The 16,930-nt window shown below is 50.5% G+C and overlaps 5 protein-coding genes across 5 annotated transcripts; 2 read left to right on the plus strand and 3 right to left on the minus strand.

The window, feature by feature from the left end:
- Positions 1–205: 205 nt before the first annotated feature.
- Positions 206–2,014, minus strand: AYL99_08637 (hypothetical protein; the record flags this gene model as incomplete). The annotated part of the gene is made up of 1 exon (XM_018840145.1): positions 206–2,014. The coding sequence occupies one exon, from the start codon at positions 2,012–2,014 to the stop codon at positions 206–208; it is 1,809 nt and encodes a 602-aa protein (XP_018691266.1).
- A 1,316-nt stretch (positions 2,015–3,330) lies between these two features.
- On the minus strand, positions 3,331–6,605 carry AYL99_08638 (hypothetical protein; the record flags this gene model as incomplete). The annotated part of the gene is made up of 2 exons (XM_018840146.1): positions 3,331–6,301; positions 6,355–6,605. The coding sequence occupies 2 exons, from the start codon at positions 6,603–6,605 to the stop codon at positions 3,331–3,333; spliced, it is 3,222 nt and encodes a 1,073-aa protein (XP_018691267.1).
- Positions 6,606–7,044: 439 nt separating this feature from the next.
- On the plus strand, positions 7,045–7,935 carry AYL99_08639 (hypothetical protein; the record flags this gene model as incomplete). The annotated part of the gene is made up of 1 exon (XM_018840147.1): positions 7,045–7,935. The coding sequence occupies one exon, from the start codon at positions 7,045–7,047 to the stop codon at positions 7,933–7,935; it is 891 nt and encodes a 296-aa protein (XP_018691268.1).
- A 137-nt stretch (positions 7,936–8,072) lies between these two features.
- AYL99_08640 (hypothetical protein) lies at positions 8,073–9,389 on the minus strand (the record flags this gene model as incomplete). The annotated part of the gene is made up of 4 exons (XM_018840148.1): positions 8,073–8,776; positions 8,826–9,020; positions 9,100–9,150; positions 9,209–9,389. The coding sequence occupies 4 exons, from the start codon at positions 9,387–9,389 to the stop codon at positions 8,073–8,075; spliced, it is 1,131 nt and encodes a 376-aa protein (XP_018691269.1).
- A 1,706-nt stretch (positions 9,390–11,095) lies between these two features.
- AYL99_08641 (hypothetical protein) lies at positions 11,096–16,631 on the plus strand (the record flags this gene model as incomplete). The annotated part of the gene is made up of 2 exons (XM_018840149.1): positions 11,096–11,169; positions 11,225–16,631. The coding sequence occupies 2 exons, from the start codon at positions 11,096–11,098 to the stop codon at positions 16,629–16,631; spliced, it is 5,481 nt and encodes a 1,826-aa protein (XP_018691270.1).
- Between the last annotated feature and the right edge of the window lie 299 nt (positions 16,632–16,930).

Below are 16,930 nucleotides of genomic sequence, written 5' to 3' on the forward strand. Positions count from 1 at the left end.
AAAGGGCTGGTAGTCATGTTCTTTCATACGAACGACAATCACAAGGCATGGAAGGGCTGGGGTGACAACTATACAACGAGCAGATCGAACTTGGCATGCTGTTGAAGAGACGCTTGTGTCTACACGAATGGACCACAAGGAACAGGACTTCTTATATAGACGCTCGCCGACGTATTCTGAGGAGTGAGATCCACAGTCATACTCATCAGAGTCCAGCCGCCCAATTCACCGGGTCGGTCCGGATCTCTGGAAGAGAAGTCAACACGGAATACTTCTTCTTGTTCCCTGGCATATCTGTTTTGACTTCGCTTCTCTGGGCTGTTTTGCCATATCCCGTCTCGACTTCCATGCCGAGTCCACTATCTGCCCTTTCTCTTCTCTGATCCCGGGCACTGCTAGTATCAATCCGTGCCTTGACGCTGATGACGTTCACGAACTCTACGCCATCGACGAACATGACGCCATCCTCCCCCATGTCGATCTGGCTTGCTGCTCGTCTTCGCAAGGGTAGACTCGGCCGGGAGAATGAGAAAGTTCTGGACCGCGCATGCTTGCGCTGAGGTTTTGGCGTGAGAGGTTCGCCAAGAGGTAAGGGTGTGGTGGTGGAAGAGGGCAAGATGATGTCTTTGAGCTTTTGCTTCGACTCAGATTCACTGCGAGGCGGAAAATGAGCGACGTCTGATTTGAACCCTGATTTAGAAACACTCGTCCTGCTCCGTGGACGCGATTGAGTGGCTGCCATACCGCCCTCAGTAGCGTCTGCCCGTGCCGGACTCGAAAAAGACCTCGATCGCTTTAAAAGAATACCAGACTTTACACCCTCTGCAACTGTGGCCGAGAAGCTCTTTCGTGGCTTGAAGTCCTCCTCCACAGCTTCCGAGATGGGACCGGCTACACCATCCAGACGCGATGAACTTGCGTTGCTGATACCCGACCAGACTCTTTTGTGATTTTGTTTGGCCGTATGGTTCGTTTGGGACCCGACGCTCGTGCTCCGCGAACGCTGGCGGCGATGAGATTTGGATGTGGAAGGACCCCTGGAATGCGGGCGACCGAGGCGCTGGCTCAAAAAGACCTCTTCACGAGATTTTGGGATGTCCGGACCTGGACAAGAACCAAGGCGCTCGGCTGAGTAGCTTCTTGAGGGCGTTCTGGAATGTGCTCTGCCGCCATTGATCAGAATTGACTTCAGCGGCGCAGGGGACGAAGTCCGCGAGGTTGCTCGAGATGACAGTTCTGGGAGACAAGCATGATATTGCAGATTCATGACTTCGGTGTGGTCTCTAGAGTTAAGCATTCGATGGCACCACGAAACGTCCCAGTCTCGGAAATCGTTACTCCTAGATCTCGACCTCGACCTCGACCTCGACCTCGATCTTGAAAGGGAAGTAGATTTCAAACCCATCGAAGGCCTGCCAAACGCCGATCTGACGAATAGAAACTCGCCACCATTCACGTCCCAGTCCCCTCCACTCATCGCATCCCCGTTGCCGACGCGACGGACGATTTGCCAAGCAGATTTGAGAGCGCCGCTGAAGAGGGAATGCTCAATGTAGCCGGGAGCTCTGTGACCGAGAGATAACGTGCGGTACATTCCCAAGAGCTCGTACAAGCGTGTAGAAGGGTCGGCGTAAATGTCAAAAGGACATTGTGTCACGCTCTTGTAGGACGCAATCAAAGTAGGCTGGCCAGGGCCAATGATTATGACGGTGGGAAGGGTACGGGAGGCGGGTTTGGAAAAGTTCGTTGTGGAAGCTAATGCCCTGGATGGCCGGTGTGACTTCTGAGATGGATGGAACGGCGACTCAGTCGAAGACAGTCTCCGGACGTATTCCTGGCAGTTCCCGCAGAAGAAATGCCTGATGAACACGACGAGGATTCTTTTTTCAGCTGGGTAGACGTCGCAGTCGTAGAACAGGGAACCAAATCGTAGCGGTGTGCCCGATGAAGAGTAAATCTCCTGTTCAAACGCCTCCCGCACTGCTCGGTGATCTGGGAGGGGGTCGACGGTCATGGTTGGTGGAAGTCACTCAGGGCTTTGGCACGCCAAGGTATATGATCGACTGCTTTGCTTCTCTAGAGATGGCCGTGCGCAATTCCAGAATCGAGAATTCGCGATTGAGGATGGCTGCTCGCGGCGGATCAATTGTACAAAAAAATGGGATTGGAAGAGAGAGTAGGCTCCAGCGCAGAAAGAAGAATCAAATAGCTATGTACTTACCTGCATGGAGGAGGCGCTGGCCAGATCCCTATGACGAAGGGATTGTCTCTGGTCGACAAGCAGTTGCTGTCGGATCACGCCAGATCCGAAACCATGGTATCCAGCTGGTGAGGGAAGCGGCTGAATGAAGCCTGTACATGATAGACAGCCAAGACGAGAGTCTAGGTTGATAGGGTGGACCTGTTCAGCGTTTAGACGGGTTTGAAGATGTGAGAAGAGACCGTCAAACGCGTTGGTGGTGTGTCAGATTGAAATTTGTGTGTGTTTGAGGGAACAGCAGAGGCCCCGTCTTTTCCCCGCTCGGTGTTTCATGAAGGAACCACCTCCTGAGCGTCGATGTATGGGTCAGCAGCTGAGTATGGAGCACTCCAGCACATGAAGAGTATCGATAGCGTGTAGGAGCATTACGAGTTACCAGTGACTAAACGGGACGTCTCCCCACGTTAACTGTCTGCTGAGAGAGCAACTGACTATCTGTTGTTTAGTAGTTGAACGAGTGACCGAGTGCTATCTACCAATAACGCACCACGAATCCGAAAAATAAAAAACCAATAAAAGCACAAACAATCTGATTTCGTTCTACTGGTCGCCGGCCTCACCATCTCGCTCTGCATTCACTGCTCCCGCCTCTCCTGGTCGTTGTTTAGTCCTTGCCTAGAAGACTGCTGCCGCTACCGCCGCCGACGCCGAGGATAGAACGATGAGGGTGGTGGTAGAATTGCAGAGTTTCATCAAGCAAAGATTTCATCCCAACCATGCTGCATCTTGCTCTGATGCCAAGTCCCTTCTACTCTCATTATTCTTTTCTTCATTTGCATCTACCTGATGCTGGCGAATTCTCGGACTCGTCTCAACCGACCATGCAGCCTCCGGCCTCACAGGCGCTGCGTTGTCGCTTTCGCCATTCGTCGCTGCTGCTGGCGGACCTCGACGGAAAACGGCGAGGTATGTCCCCTTGTGGTGAGGAAACCGTATGACTCGTCGAGCCGGTGACCGGCACCCGATCGGAGGTGGCTCATGTGCTAATGATGACTACACATCGTAAGAGATGCTCGTATGAGCTCGTCCTTCACTGTCTTTTGAAAAGTTGTCACGACATCGTCATAATATCAGTCGTAGCTTCCACCGACTTGACTGGCAAATGCAGTCGAAACACTCCTGGCGTCTTCGTCTTCGTGCACAAGCTTGCCGAGCTTGTGGTTCGAAACGTAGCCACCAGAGGCAGGAACCCCGCCTTCGACATATCTCTTAAGTCGATCTGCCTGGTTATAGCTTGGCTGTTTGTTGGTGTCATGAATGGACAACTGATCCAGGCTGACCCCGCCTTGTCCAAGAATGCTGCCTGTGATATCGGATTCAGTCGCTACCGTAGATTCTCCCGCAACACTACCAGGGACTGCTCTCGCTCTGACACCATTTTGGCGGTGAGCCCGGGTATTTTGGAGGGAGGGCCATGTGTCAGGTGTGAATCCTTGGAACATTGGTGGATAGCCTGCTGGAACACCTACTCCGCCAATCGCAGATGAATGGATAGAAGAAACATCGTCAGGTATGTAACCGACGACGGAGCTTGCTGGTTCACGGTAATCGTTGCGCGGAGCCGTCCGTCCATTCATCATTCCGCTTGCCATATGACTAGCATGGTTGTAGGCCATTTGATAGCGTTGTGGGCCTCGGTAGGACTGTTTCGGTCGGCTAAATTGATGCAGAGATACCTGTAGGTTGTTCAAAGGGCCTTCGACCAGACAATTGCGCTCCTTGAAATGGAGCAGGAGATAGTGCCAGAGTGGGTGCTTGGAGAGAACTTTAGGGTTGCCGAGAATGACAAAACCGTACTTGGCTCGAGTCATGGCTACATTCAGACGACGGGGATCACTCAAGAAACCAATGCCTTGGTGATCGTTCGACCGGACGCAAGACAGGATGATGAAGTCCTTCTCTCGACCCTGGAAAGCATCGACTGAGGCGACCTCGATTTCCTTGTACATTTCCTTTTTAAATGTCCCGGTGGCTTGCATGGAGCTGACAATGTAGCTGCGTTGGCCTTCGTATGGAGTGATGACACCAATGTCTGAAGGTTTGACGCCGGCTTTGAAGAAACGCGTGACGATCTTTTCCACATTGGCTGCTTCCGTGCGATTGAGATATGAGGTGCCTGAGGCGGAGATTTCTTCGTTTCCAAGGTTTGACCAGAACATCATTGGTGCGTCTTGGACAGGCCAGGGGAAATCCACGTCTTTCCGGAGACGGTATTGCATAGTGACACCATTCTGAAGAGATCCTTCGTAGAACATATTTGACGGAAACTCCGACAGGCAGGGGTGCATACGATACTGAACATTCAGACGAATTGGCGCACAGCCAAGGATGACGAGACGTTCGAAGAGAGATTGATTGAGACCAGCCTTTGCAGCCTTCTTGTTCATGATGACAGGTCCCAGTTGCTGATGGTCGCCTACAAGGACGACTTGTTTACAGCCAAGAACCAGAGGGATCATGCATTCGGGCTCTGCTGACTGGGTCGATTCATCGATCAGGACGGTGCGGAACTTGAACTTAGCAAGTCTTGGATCCCCGGCACCGACACAAGTACAACAAATGACATCGGCATTTTGCAGGATCTCTCGCTCCGCTGCGCGGGTTAAGGACTTGTACTTTTTCTCGTCTTGACTTGACAATTCACCCAGTTCTGATTTGAGTTGATTCAACTTCGCCAATTCCACATTGCTGTCGTTCATTCGGACTTGTTCATGCAGGGAGAGGAACCCAACAGATGACTCCACATCTTCTCGAGATTTCGCAGTCACACGAACCGTCTTCAGTCCGGTGCGGTGTATGCGTTCGCACAGTTGATCGACAGCCACGTTGGAGGGAGCACAAACCAAGACTTGACCTCCATTGATCTTGGACAAATGGTAAATAATAGTGGCAGAGGTCACCGTTTTCCCAGTGCCCGGGGGGCCTTGAATCAAGCTGAGCGGTTTCTGCAGGACGGATTTAACCGCGTTGATTTGGCTGCCATTGAGTTCAGGCAGGCCAGGGACGCTGAACTTCTTGGGTAGTTGGGTCTTCATGGGGGCTGCAGCAACTTCATGGCCGAGAAGGCGGTGGAAGATGTAGCCAGAGACACTCATCTCGTCGATAGCGAAGGTTTTCATGGCGAGCTGCATCCGATCGAAGGATGTGGCCTTCCAAACATAGTCTGCTGTAAAGTTGTGCGTACATTCAGTAGGCACGGACTTGTGGTCGCCCTTTGCTCGTAACTCGATGGTGACTTCGTCCGACTGGTTGTTCGGGATCTTGATGACATAGCCAACGCCTTCCCAGGTTGGTCGTAAATCTCCGGTGTATTTGAGTCGCATTTCGTCTCCCACAGCCAGCTTGACATCGCCTAGTTCAAGTTTTGGCAAAACAAAGCTGGCCAAGTGCTTGTTGTTGAGGCCGAGATCCCATCGGACAATCAGGTTGTCCTGCGATTGGCTCTCCTTTAACTTGCGATCATAATCAGCTTCAATCTTGACCAAGGGGCCGAAGACGTTCTGATACTGGTAAGCGTCATCGTAGCGCAGAAGGACTGGGGCGGGCTCGTCATCGATGTTTGCCGCTTTTTCGAGATCCGTGATGGTAGCATTGGCATTTTCTTTCCAAAGCTCTTCCAGCTTTGCAATCATTTGAGGACTTAAATGCCTGGCACGGAGTTGTTCTTGGTCAGTCGGTTGTGCGACAAGCCAAGAGAGAAATGAACGGTCTTCTATCAAGGGTTGCCATCTTGAAGTGTCCCAATTCATATCTTTAGAGGAGGGCATCGCCGCACAAGGTTGTCGGCAGAGTAGAACCACAACTGTGTCTGATTTTGCCGGGATAAAGCCAAGTAGAAAGACATTTTTTGTTCCGCAATTGTAACATTCAAGGACTGTGTCGCCGAGGGAGCTACTTGGGTGAAGTTGGACTTCTTTGTGGCGGGCTCGAACAAGGTGGTTGACAATATGAGAGGAGGAGGTGTTTCCACGGGCTGCGCAAAACCATTTGGAGCATGTCAAACAGCGCACAACGCTGCTTGGGTTATGAATGCCACAGTAGCTGGAAGCAGTCAGTGAGATGGCCCCGCAAGAACAAATAAAGTAGTAACGTACGCGCAGGCGTGGGGAGGGAGTTCCTTCTCTTCTTCGGCTTTTTCGACATGTTTCTTGCCATTCGCATCAACAGCTGCGGAAGCCAGGCTCTCAAGGTCGTCTTCCTCTATGCTCTCCGACTCTTCATCGTCATGTTGACGTCTTCTTGGGCCCTTAGCCAGACTGAGGACGCTCTCATCCGGGTCGACGGTCGAGATGTCATCGATGGCGTTGATGGCGGCTGCGGAGTTGGAAACCAGGTGGTTCCCCATGTTGCTGAACGCCTCCATCCTTAGAAAGCCGATCTTCGTAATAAACTTAGCCCAGATAGTGTCACATCAAAGGGAAACTTGCGTCGTTTCGAGCGCAGGAAGTTGAGGCGAAGGGTGACCGATCGGCGTAATCGACAGGGTCACCCAAATTTCACATAGACGTCGCGAATCCACACCCTCCGACGGTCTCCAGTTCTCAAAAATCGTGAGCGACCTGTCGTCAAACATACGGGGGCTTGTAGTTGTGCGAGGGTTTGCAATCAAGGGTGGTGGCCAAAAGAGAGGGTTGGAGGAATATGGAGGTGGGTAGTCGCAATGCGGATGAAGTGCGGCGAAATTTCTCCACCAAAATTATATCCAACAACATCATTTTTCTTAGGTTCCAGTTTCCTTCTTCACTCCCTTCGTTTTCTTTCCTCATTGCTTCCAGAACACTACAATGCTCCGCCGGCAAGCTCGCGAACGTCGTGACTATATCTACCGTCGTGCAATACAACTGCGAGATGCCAGCATTGCAGAAAAGCGGGCGCTGCTGAAAAAGTCTCTCGCTACTGGCAAACCACTTGACCCGTCTATTGCCAATGACAATTCTCTGCGCAAGGATTTCAAATATGATGAATCCCTGGACCCCGAGGGTGCTGCCGCACAAGAGTCTATGGATGATGAGTACTCGATGCTCTCTGGTCTCTCCGACCCTCGTCCACTGGTCACCACCTCGCGTAGCCCCTCGACACGTCTCTCAACCTTTTCCAAAGAGATTCGCCTGCTCCTGCCCACCTCCATCCGCCTGAATCGAGGCAACTTGATCCTTCCCAATCTCCTTGCAAGCGCAAAGGCTGCCGCACTCACCGACGTTATCCTACTCCACGAGCATCGAGGCACTCCTACCGCCATGACCATCTCCCACCTGCCACACGGTCCAACCGCTTCTTTCTCTCTGCACAACGTCGTTCTCCGAGCAGATATCCCTGATGCCTCAAGAGGGACAGTCTCCGAGTCCTATCCCCATTTAATATTCGAGGGGTTCACGACACGGCTGGGGAAAAGAGTGGTCCAGATCCTCAAACACATCTTCCCTCCTCGGGATGGTCCACATAAAGTCGGCACCAGAGTTGTGACCTTCAAGAACGTGGAGGATAGTATCGAAGTGCGGCATCACGTCTTTGTGCAAACTGGTTATAGGGACGTTGAACTGGCCGAGGTAGGGCCCAGAATGACCATGAGATGCTTCGAGATAAGAGGAGGGACTCTCGAAAAGGATTCTGGTGGTGAAATTGAATGGGCGTTGACCCAATACACAAGAACTAGCCGCAAGAAGGACTATCTGTGAGCCAAAGCCCATTGTGCCGCGAGTTAGTGCCGAGAACCCTGTTGGTTTCAGTCTCGCATTGTTATGCGGCAGTTTTCTCGTGTGGTCAACAACCATCAATGGCTGGTCTCCAGCATATTTCGGCCGGCAGCACGCCTTTACCACCCGCTTTCTGGGGTCTTCGCCTGAACTTCCAACTGTTCATCCATCAAATGCTCATGGCTGTTTATCAGCACCGTCACGATAGGCTTCCTACTCCTGGTTCCAAAGGAGTCGACGGCTCCTTCATCTTCTTCATCACGGTACTGTGATTGCCTTGGCTTTGAGATCTTGAGAAACACACCATCATCTGTTCCATCTTTGCCCCGGGGGTTCTCGCTTAAGGGTCCTTCGCGGTGAATGCCGTTCTTCCACTCCTCATGAATGTTCTTCCAGTCGATACCAACCCTCTTTCTGAAGAAATTACAGAACATATCCCAAGCCAGGTCAAATGTGCTGCCAGAGGGAGCCAGCGTTTGCACGTAAAGCTGTCCCGCACGCGTATCGATTGAGTAACAAGCATAGGACCTCATGTCTTGACAGCTTGCTGCTTTTCGGCGCCCTGCAACTGAGGAGATGTGTCCAGTGGATCTGCGACGCGCTGTCGCCGTGTCTGACTCGAAAAGCTGCAGGCTAAAAGCCCATGGGTCGGGGATGCGCACGCGAAGTTTGGAGTTTGAGGGCCTGAGGTGTCGAGGTAGGGAGCTTTCGATCACAGGGTTGCGAGAATATGGGAACGGCTTGGGAAAGAAGTACATCGGCACCGGGCACGGAGGAAGTCTTGAGTTTGACTCGGGGTCTTCACAGGGCCTAAAAACCTTGACTTTGATTCTATCAGCATGTTATCAGCAGAAATCGCACAGGAACCAAACCTTTTTCTGGCACTGGCCGATCTCCTTCGTCAACTGGATGCTTCTCTGAGCACTTGTTCTCGTGCTGGGAAGAGAAGTGAGGCGCATAGCGCACTTTGATGCGGTGTTTTTTCAGCCGATTCTTCAAAATATCCTTCCTTACGAATGTGAGGAGGTACACAAAGCCGCTTCGGTCAACAAAGGGCCGATAACCGCCTACCACCAAAATTGATTCAACTTCAGTACATAATGTGAATGAGAGGTGATATTCAAAGTTAAAGGGGAACAAACTCACGGGTACTCATCTTCTCCTCGAACTGTACACATGCGGTATCGATATCATTTCCTGTGCCGGGTCAGTCTAGGGAATAGAACGAGCTGAGTGTAAAAGAAGGATATCTTACCCGCCAACTCAACGCGCTGGTTTCTGGTAAGACCTGCGGTGTCTGTAACAGCCATCTTACGCTTGCCAGCTCGCTGCGGCTGCGGCTCTGTCATTCCATGGTTCCCACTAGCGGAAATGTTGGCACTGAAGCTGCGCCCGCCGTGCTCGATCGGGTCTCTGTCTTTGTTGTACTCATCCATGAAGGTGACCGAAGCGGATATTCGAGATGGCTTTCTTCGGTACCTTGCTTGTAGCGATGTGGCAATGAATTGGTATGACAACAGACTAATGTACCGAAATTTGTAGTGGCAGAAGGGACGCGACCTGCAAATGATCGAACGAAAAGATGGTGCTAGGTGATGGAGTTGGAAGATGTCAAAAGCAAACATACCAGGGGAATGTAGCTGGTTCAGTTGCAAGCCTCGAGCTTGAAAGCTTTTGGAGTTTGACAATAGTCACCTTCCAAAAACCGGTGACACCCTGGCGTTGAGGGGCACCAAGGCAGAATAGGTCTTGTTGGAGGACCTAGCAATATCAAGATCCAAAATAGAGATCAACGACGGGCGTTCATTAAGTGAACAGAAGCCAGAGGCTCGAACTTTACGAGATATGCTGGCTTGTGCAAAGGAATGTTGAAGAAGGAGCTGAATCTACGATAGCAAACACATGCTTTTGAGAGAACCTACCATCAAGCACGAGTGAAAGACCGAAAGAAGGAAATGATATACCAGGTTCTCAAGAGAATGGGATTGATAGTTGGTGACAATGTTGAAGGTGAATGGCGGGCTTCAGTCTCGTACGACGTTAGTCGAAGTAGCTCCTAAGAGTACTTCCATGAATTGACTGTGAGTATTCGCGTATTTGGCGGATTCGTCCGTTGATATACCCGTCACCAGATGCCTATTATTTAGAGGTGGTCGAGTCGATTGCTTAGAATACGAGAACCTTGCTGGCACCACTGATAGATCCTTGTCCAGACTTGCAGTCTGATGACTGGAAGTGGCGAGGTAGTGGATCTGGAGTCATTTGAATCAATATCGTACAAAAGTAGTCCTTACCACTCCAAGGCTGACAGAACCTCACCGTCATCTTGCGACAGAGGTGTACATAAGCAAGACCACCTGCATACAAAAGAGGCAGTGGTGGAAATGAAGATGTTCTCCAGCGATAAGGCTAGGAATCTGCGGCGTACTCGAAAACAGACAAAGGAACATAACTTCCCTTTCCGGACGCTCGTCTCCTCCTTTGAAGTAGCAATGGGCTCCTTTATGAATTATGCATCTTATTCCAGGATCAAGCAGGTTGGAAAATACAAACACGAGTTGGAGAAATGCTTCCAGGCGATCCAGGAAATCGTGCACATAGCTAGTCTAGTTGTCGCACATACACAAATTCCGAGCCCGTTCATGCGATGCTGACAGCAATCACTCTTATCATTGACGAGGCTGCAGCATACGCAGAAGGTCACTATCGACGTAGCCCACCGCTACACAGATCTGGCTTTGTATAGCCTGTTTTTGGAGAACCTGCTGGTGAGTACATTATCAACGACAAATTCGTTGCCATAGAAGGTCACAGTAAACATCACTCCGCATTCTCTCCCGTTATTAGCTGCAAGTGTTAGCAATGCAAATTAAGCGTTAAGTCAAATAGGGCCACGATAATCCAGGAGTTGGCATGACAGCCTGATGCGGTCGGTTAGTGGACCGCCTAAGGGAACAAAAGATGTTGCGTGTACGTTAGAGCGAGCGCGGTTCGCCAAGCGCTAGTGGCCTAGACTACTGCGGAGTATTGGATCTGCTGGTGACGCGCTTTGTTTCAATATTCGGTTCACTTCGAAACAACTATTCAATAGACCAACAATTGTGTCAATGTTGCTTCCAAAAGATTGATCGCTTCTCAAGGTATGGATTCTGGGTCGCTGAACCCGGACTATCTTCCCAATCTTGAGAAATGTCTTGCTGGCGAGCTCCTCCTCCTGTAGGGCCACTCCGCAATAATCTGTCTGAATGCCAGTGCTAACGAGAAGTCACAGTTCCTGGGAAGATCTCTTCGACGCCCTCTTTTCCCATGACAAGTTAAGGAGGGATTTTGCGACCAAGCTACTTTCTGGACATCATACCAAGGATATTTTCCAGTCAACATTCCCCTCATTTCCTCCGCCTTCACCCTCTTCGAAAACTGCCTTCGACTCCCAGATTTCGGCGATACCAGCCTCCTTGGATGGACAATTCAACCGTGACGAGCTGAAGGAGGATGCTCTGTGGCTCAGCAAGCAGGCCAACGTTGAAGAACAGGAGGCTCTGCGATTGACTATCCTGGAGTGGCAGTATCGTTCGGAATGCAGGCTGCGAGAGGGGTTCTGTCAAGCCGAAGTGGCAAGTTTAAAAAACGCGCTGGGACCGGACTTCGTGGACAGGAAAATTCAAGGGCGAGGCAGCCTACTGGAAAGAGATGAAGCGATCTTCAATTCCCGAAATGCGCGCCGAACCCGCCTTATTCGCTGGCATTTGGAGCAAGAAGTCATGCTTTTGCGCATAGCAAAGGAGCTTCTGGATGTTCACCTCTTGCCAGATACGGATGACACATCACCGCCGCAGCCTCGGAGGGTATCCACCAACTTTGGACGGCGTGGGAGATCTGCCCTGGCCAGTGATATTGAGAATGGCGTCAGATTAATCCGAGCACAGCTACGGAATCTCGAATCAGCACGGCCATGGGGGTTAAATAAGTCTGATGAGAATATCAAAGATGTGCAACATACTGCAAGCCTCCAAATGATCAGTTTAGCCTTGGAAATCCTATTTCTGAGGCTGCGGTGCTCAGACGAACAACCCACCTCGGAATCAATTCTCCTCTGGCTGCAACTCATGTCATCGGTGGGATTCTTCGCCTCCTTCAACTCGGAAATCGATATCCAACTTGCAGCAATCCAGAAAATACAGTCAACAGCATCCCTGGTCTCATTATCCGTCCTCAACCTTGGCTCCACCATCGCTATATTGAACCAAACCGCATCATCCGGACAATCTGTTCGGCACGACTCGCAGGGAGAATACTTCTTTGATGTCGACTGTGCCTTTCAAATACACGAGCTACTTGTCAATGAAGCTGCGATGGGAAATATTCAAGCCGGTCCTACAATCCTAGCATGGGCAATTGTGGCTCACCGGATTAAACAACTAGGGATTGCCATCAAGGAAAACAGAGAGAGCCATCATATTCAGAAGACGATTGACGGGATCGCAACATTTGACGCAGCAACTGGGCGGCGAAGCTCTGCTGCTAGTGGCTCCTCTTTTCAGCCAACAATATTTGAAGATCTTTTGGATAGATTTACCGCACTCAACACGAACGAGGATCCATCGGTTTTGTTACTCAACGCTGCCATTGATCAATGTCATATTGTTGAGTACATCACACTGCTCACTACGTCGGCTGGCAACACCTCCAAGACATTGGCTATTTTCAAATTCCAGACCGTGCAAGAACTGATTGCAGTGTCGCAGTCATTCTTGGGCTACACCCCTGAGTTGGTATCATCGCAGCTCGCTTTGCTGTCAGCAGATTGCGATAGCCCTTGTGAGAAGAAAGTATATGATCCCACAATAGGATTCATTGAAGACAATCTTCTCATGGAAGGATTTTTTGACACTTCGGCCGCCAGATTTCCATACGAGTGTTTGCCTTTTCTGCGCTTCTGTCGGGCATTGGCAAAGGCGCCTGTCTTCAGTGAGGATGGGACGCAATACGTCGAATTTCGACTTCGAAAACTTGTTTCATTTACTCAAGCCGCAATCAAAGGCATTGAGTACATGACCACACGTGAGGATGAAATTGGCAGCTTTGTGACTCTCAATAAGCCCGTCAATATGCTGGATCTCTCACAGAACCAGTTGCTGACGTACGCATACCAAGCCTCAGAGACCACATCATCGATCATTCCCGCCGGTGCCATTGGTGAACTCATCTCTGATCCGGATGCATCTCCAAAGGTAATCAGATGGCAATATGAGTTCTCGGGTCTCGCATATATGGGACAGTTGCTGGAGTTGCGTTATATGGGACTGCTTGCCACTGCCTTGACGCCATTTGAAGACCCTGAAGCTGTAGTTTCAGAAATAATTGGTGTTCTGGCAACTATGTTTTCAACGATTCTGCGCAGCACTTCCCTCGGTCAGGCTGCTGACCAAGCTGAACAACATTGCACCTCGATTTTGGACGAAGCTAACAGCCATCTCTCTTCGGAAACGGATGTTGTCTCATACATCTTTGAAATACTCGAACAAGAGTTGCAGGCTTTCCGTCGTCGGTCCGCGTCGATATTCGATTGTCGAGTTATGACATCTTGTATACAGTTCGTTTGTGTCCTCACGAGAATCAAGCCACAGTTGACATGGTCCTACCTCAATCGGACGAGCCTCTTTGGTCATCATTCAGCTACCTCACCGATTCTCAATATTGTCACAGCACTGGAAGCACCGCTAGGGAATTTTGATTTCTTGGAAAAATGCACCGACTTGTACAGATCACTGATCAAGTTGGCGCTCAGGGAGTCTCGTCATGGTCTTTCGTCGACCGACGACGCAGCCGCGCGACACCCAACATTATCTGCAGCATGGCGATTTCGGAGCAATATGCTATTGGCCGCGACGGAGATCATGTTCCAAGTTTTTCAAGGCATCTCAGATTGGTCATTTCGAGAGCCCGCTCAGCAGGCCCGTATCAGCACGGCAATTGCCGAATCATTTCACGATATCGTTCGCTACGCTTTTGAATATGGCCTGTCGATCGGTTCTTTCACCCAGGTGACAATGCCTTTTGTTGGAGCAGCACAATATCTTGTGGCTTCATTTCGATCACCGGGTCCAGAAGATGCTGTGATAAGCCCGATCACAAGTCTCGCTCTCATAGCGAGCACGATTGATAGATCTCCGCTGGCTGCTGACAACACTTTTTTGGATCCGTACATAATCGCTGTGTTATCGTTGGCATCGCTGCTTGTTCGATATGGCCAATCACAAGCACTCTCAATGTCAATGCTTGAAAGGCATATTTTTGATGCGGTGCCTTGCCTTGTTCGGACACTGCAAGCCCCATCTTCTGTCCGCAATCCTTGTCTCAGGTTGTTGCGTACCGTCTTGGGATATGTGGAGCAATATCAGGCATCGTCGCTGTTGGGCCACTTAGGCTCTTCATCATGCATCGACTTTGTCAACCTTGTTCGACACCTTGACCAGAAGTCTGAATCTCCCGAAGAACGTGCCGAGCTTTGGAAGCTACTTACTCTCCTAGTCAAGGATTCTCAGCAATGGCTGGCCATGTTTATCTTGACTGGCACTGCCCCAGACAGCTCAAAACGTGTCAAGCCAGGAGATGTCCCTACGAAGTGTGTTCCCAGTCCTACGTTCCTTCAGTCTGCCTTGAGAGAGATGAAAGACATGTCAAAGCTTCCTCGAGTCGTTTTGAGTGCAATGTTCGATTTCGCGCTGGAGGCGCAACAAAACTGGTCTTGGGTAACAAAGGATCTCACCTCGTCAGACGAATTCTTTTCTACGATTGTCTTGTTTGTGACCAGCTTCGATTCTAAGCATCACAGTGAAATCGATGTTGCCCAGCAAAATTTGATCGCCGCTACCATCACCGATATTGCAACAACTCATCTCCATCATGCTAAAGTTTCGAGAGACTTCAAAGCCGTCAAGACCTTCCTTCCGTTGCTCAACTGGCTTACATCAAATGCTATCGAAGTTTCCAGCTATAATGCATCATTGCACGCCAACCTACGTCGAAATTTTGCTGCCAAGTATAATGGTTTGGTAGTTTCCGACATTAGACGCACCGGGTTGACTGAACGAGACTACGGTCCGAATTTCTTTTACGATGTCCAATACGCCGGCGAATTGTTGGCCAACGACCCGTATTGGCACGGTGGACGAGGAACATCCAGCAGCCAGTCATTTTCAGCAGAATTTAGGCGTGCGAATGTGAATTTTTCAGCCGTGGATTCGGAACTGGCCCTGCTTTCGAGCTTGAAGCGCTTCTGTGTTGACCATTGCAGATTCTTCGCTGCGGACCGCGAGGTCCAGAGAGCAATGGCACAAATTATCCAAAAGTCTTTACAGGCAAATTGTCGGGCCTATCCGGCCGAAGTGCTATTTGAGTCACTATTCCAAACGCGGGCGGATCTGGCGATGATGCTCCTGCGTCAACTCGTTACGTTGGGCGCCAAAGGGTCGGATTTTACGGGGTTGTTGGAGCCTGCTTGGGATGCAGTGAGGTTCCGGAATGGATCCTATGAACAAGCCATCATCAATAACGACCTTACATATTGGCGGTCAACCCTCTCAATCTTACTCCTCGCTATTCAATTTCACGTCAAGAAAAAGCGAAAGCCGACCATGATCCCCGGCGGCTCCACGGCGCTTATTACTCTGGATCAACACAACGTCACATTCCTTGAAATAACAAGTACAATCGTAGCGGAGGGATTTAAATCTGCTGTGCTCGCCCTTCAGGACCAAAAGGAAAAGAAGCTGAAGACTGACGACGACGATGACGACGCCCTTATCGGACCAAGTGACATTCTACTCCTGCTGACACTGGTGCAAGCTATTCTCAGACTGCCCAGTCTCCACCAATTCTCAGTAGAATTGTCTGAACGACTGTCTTCTTCCGGAATCATCTCGGTCGCGCTTTTACTCTATTCGTGGTCTCATCTACTCACCAGATCAGAAGGCAACATTCAACCTCGTTACGCGGAATACAGCGTTCAACTGCTGGCCTCTATTTCATCACTGCCGTCTGTCGCGGAAGAGCTTGCAGTCGAGGGCGCCCTCAATCGCCTCCTTTCATCCAAGATGTCCGAGTCGCTTCAGAGCGTTCCAGGTGGCGCCTCCCACGCTGACGCTCGGCCCAACTGCGGCTACCTCTACCGTCTGTGGGCGAAAGGGTTCCTCCCACTTTGCCTTAATCTCCTCCACGCCGTTGGCGGTGCTATTGCTCCCGAAATATCTGCTTTTCTCAATCGATTCCCCAACCAACTTATCCGTGCAAGTACGAGCTTAATGCTTACGCCGCAAACAGCCTCTACTGGGACTTACGCGTTGACGTTGACCACAGCGAATGAGGCTGCGACTCTCGCTCTTATATCGCGCCTCCTTTCTTCGTTTCGAGATGCTGGCGCATCTGCTGCAGTAGATCCTACTACTATTTTACCACTCAACGGTTACGACGAGCATACGAAAGCGATAGCTGAGGATTTGCGTGATGTGCTTGCAATGAAGGAAGACACAAGGCAGAAGTTCACCGTCCCAACCAATGAGAGAGAAGTCAGCTGGCAAAACGCGAAGGACGGTAATATGCTAGATGCTAAGATTGTGCAGGAGTTGAAGATTGCGTTGACGGCATTGAGCGCGGATGACGATCAGGACGAGAAATAACGTCCACTGTGTTGCAGTTGTGAATTTCAGCAGGCACAGACTTTGTACGGGTTTTATGAGAAGAAAGGTATAGGTGGCCGATTCAAAGTGCGTACTCTCCGTCCGTTCCCAGCCTTTGTATTCCATCCAACTACGGCCATAAGCGGCGATGACCTTTTTATTGAATCATTTGGCTTCGTTGCCAGTGAGAAAGACCCTTCCTTGGGCGATAGCCTCCACCCCACCAAGATCGCTTCTCAGCTAAGATTCTTCCGCCTTTCATGCCCATATATGTGCCCTGCAGCCTTCCCGAATGATGG

This window comes from Fonsecaea erecta (genome assembly GCF_001651985.1).
Source record: "Fonsecaea erecta strain CBS 125763 chromosome Unknown Scaff7, whole genome shotgun sequence".
Taxonomy (NCBI): domain Eukaryota; kingdom Fungi; phylum Ascomycota; class Eurotiomycetes; order Chaetothyriales; family Herpotrichiellaceae; genus Fonsecaea; species Fonsecaea erecta.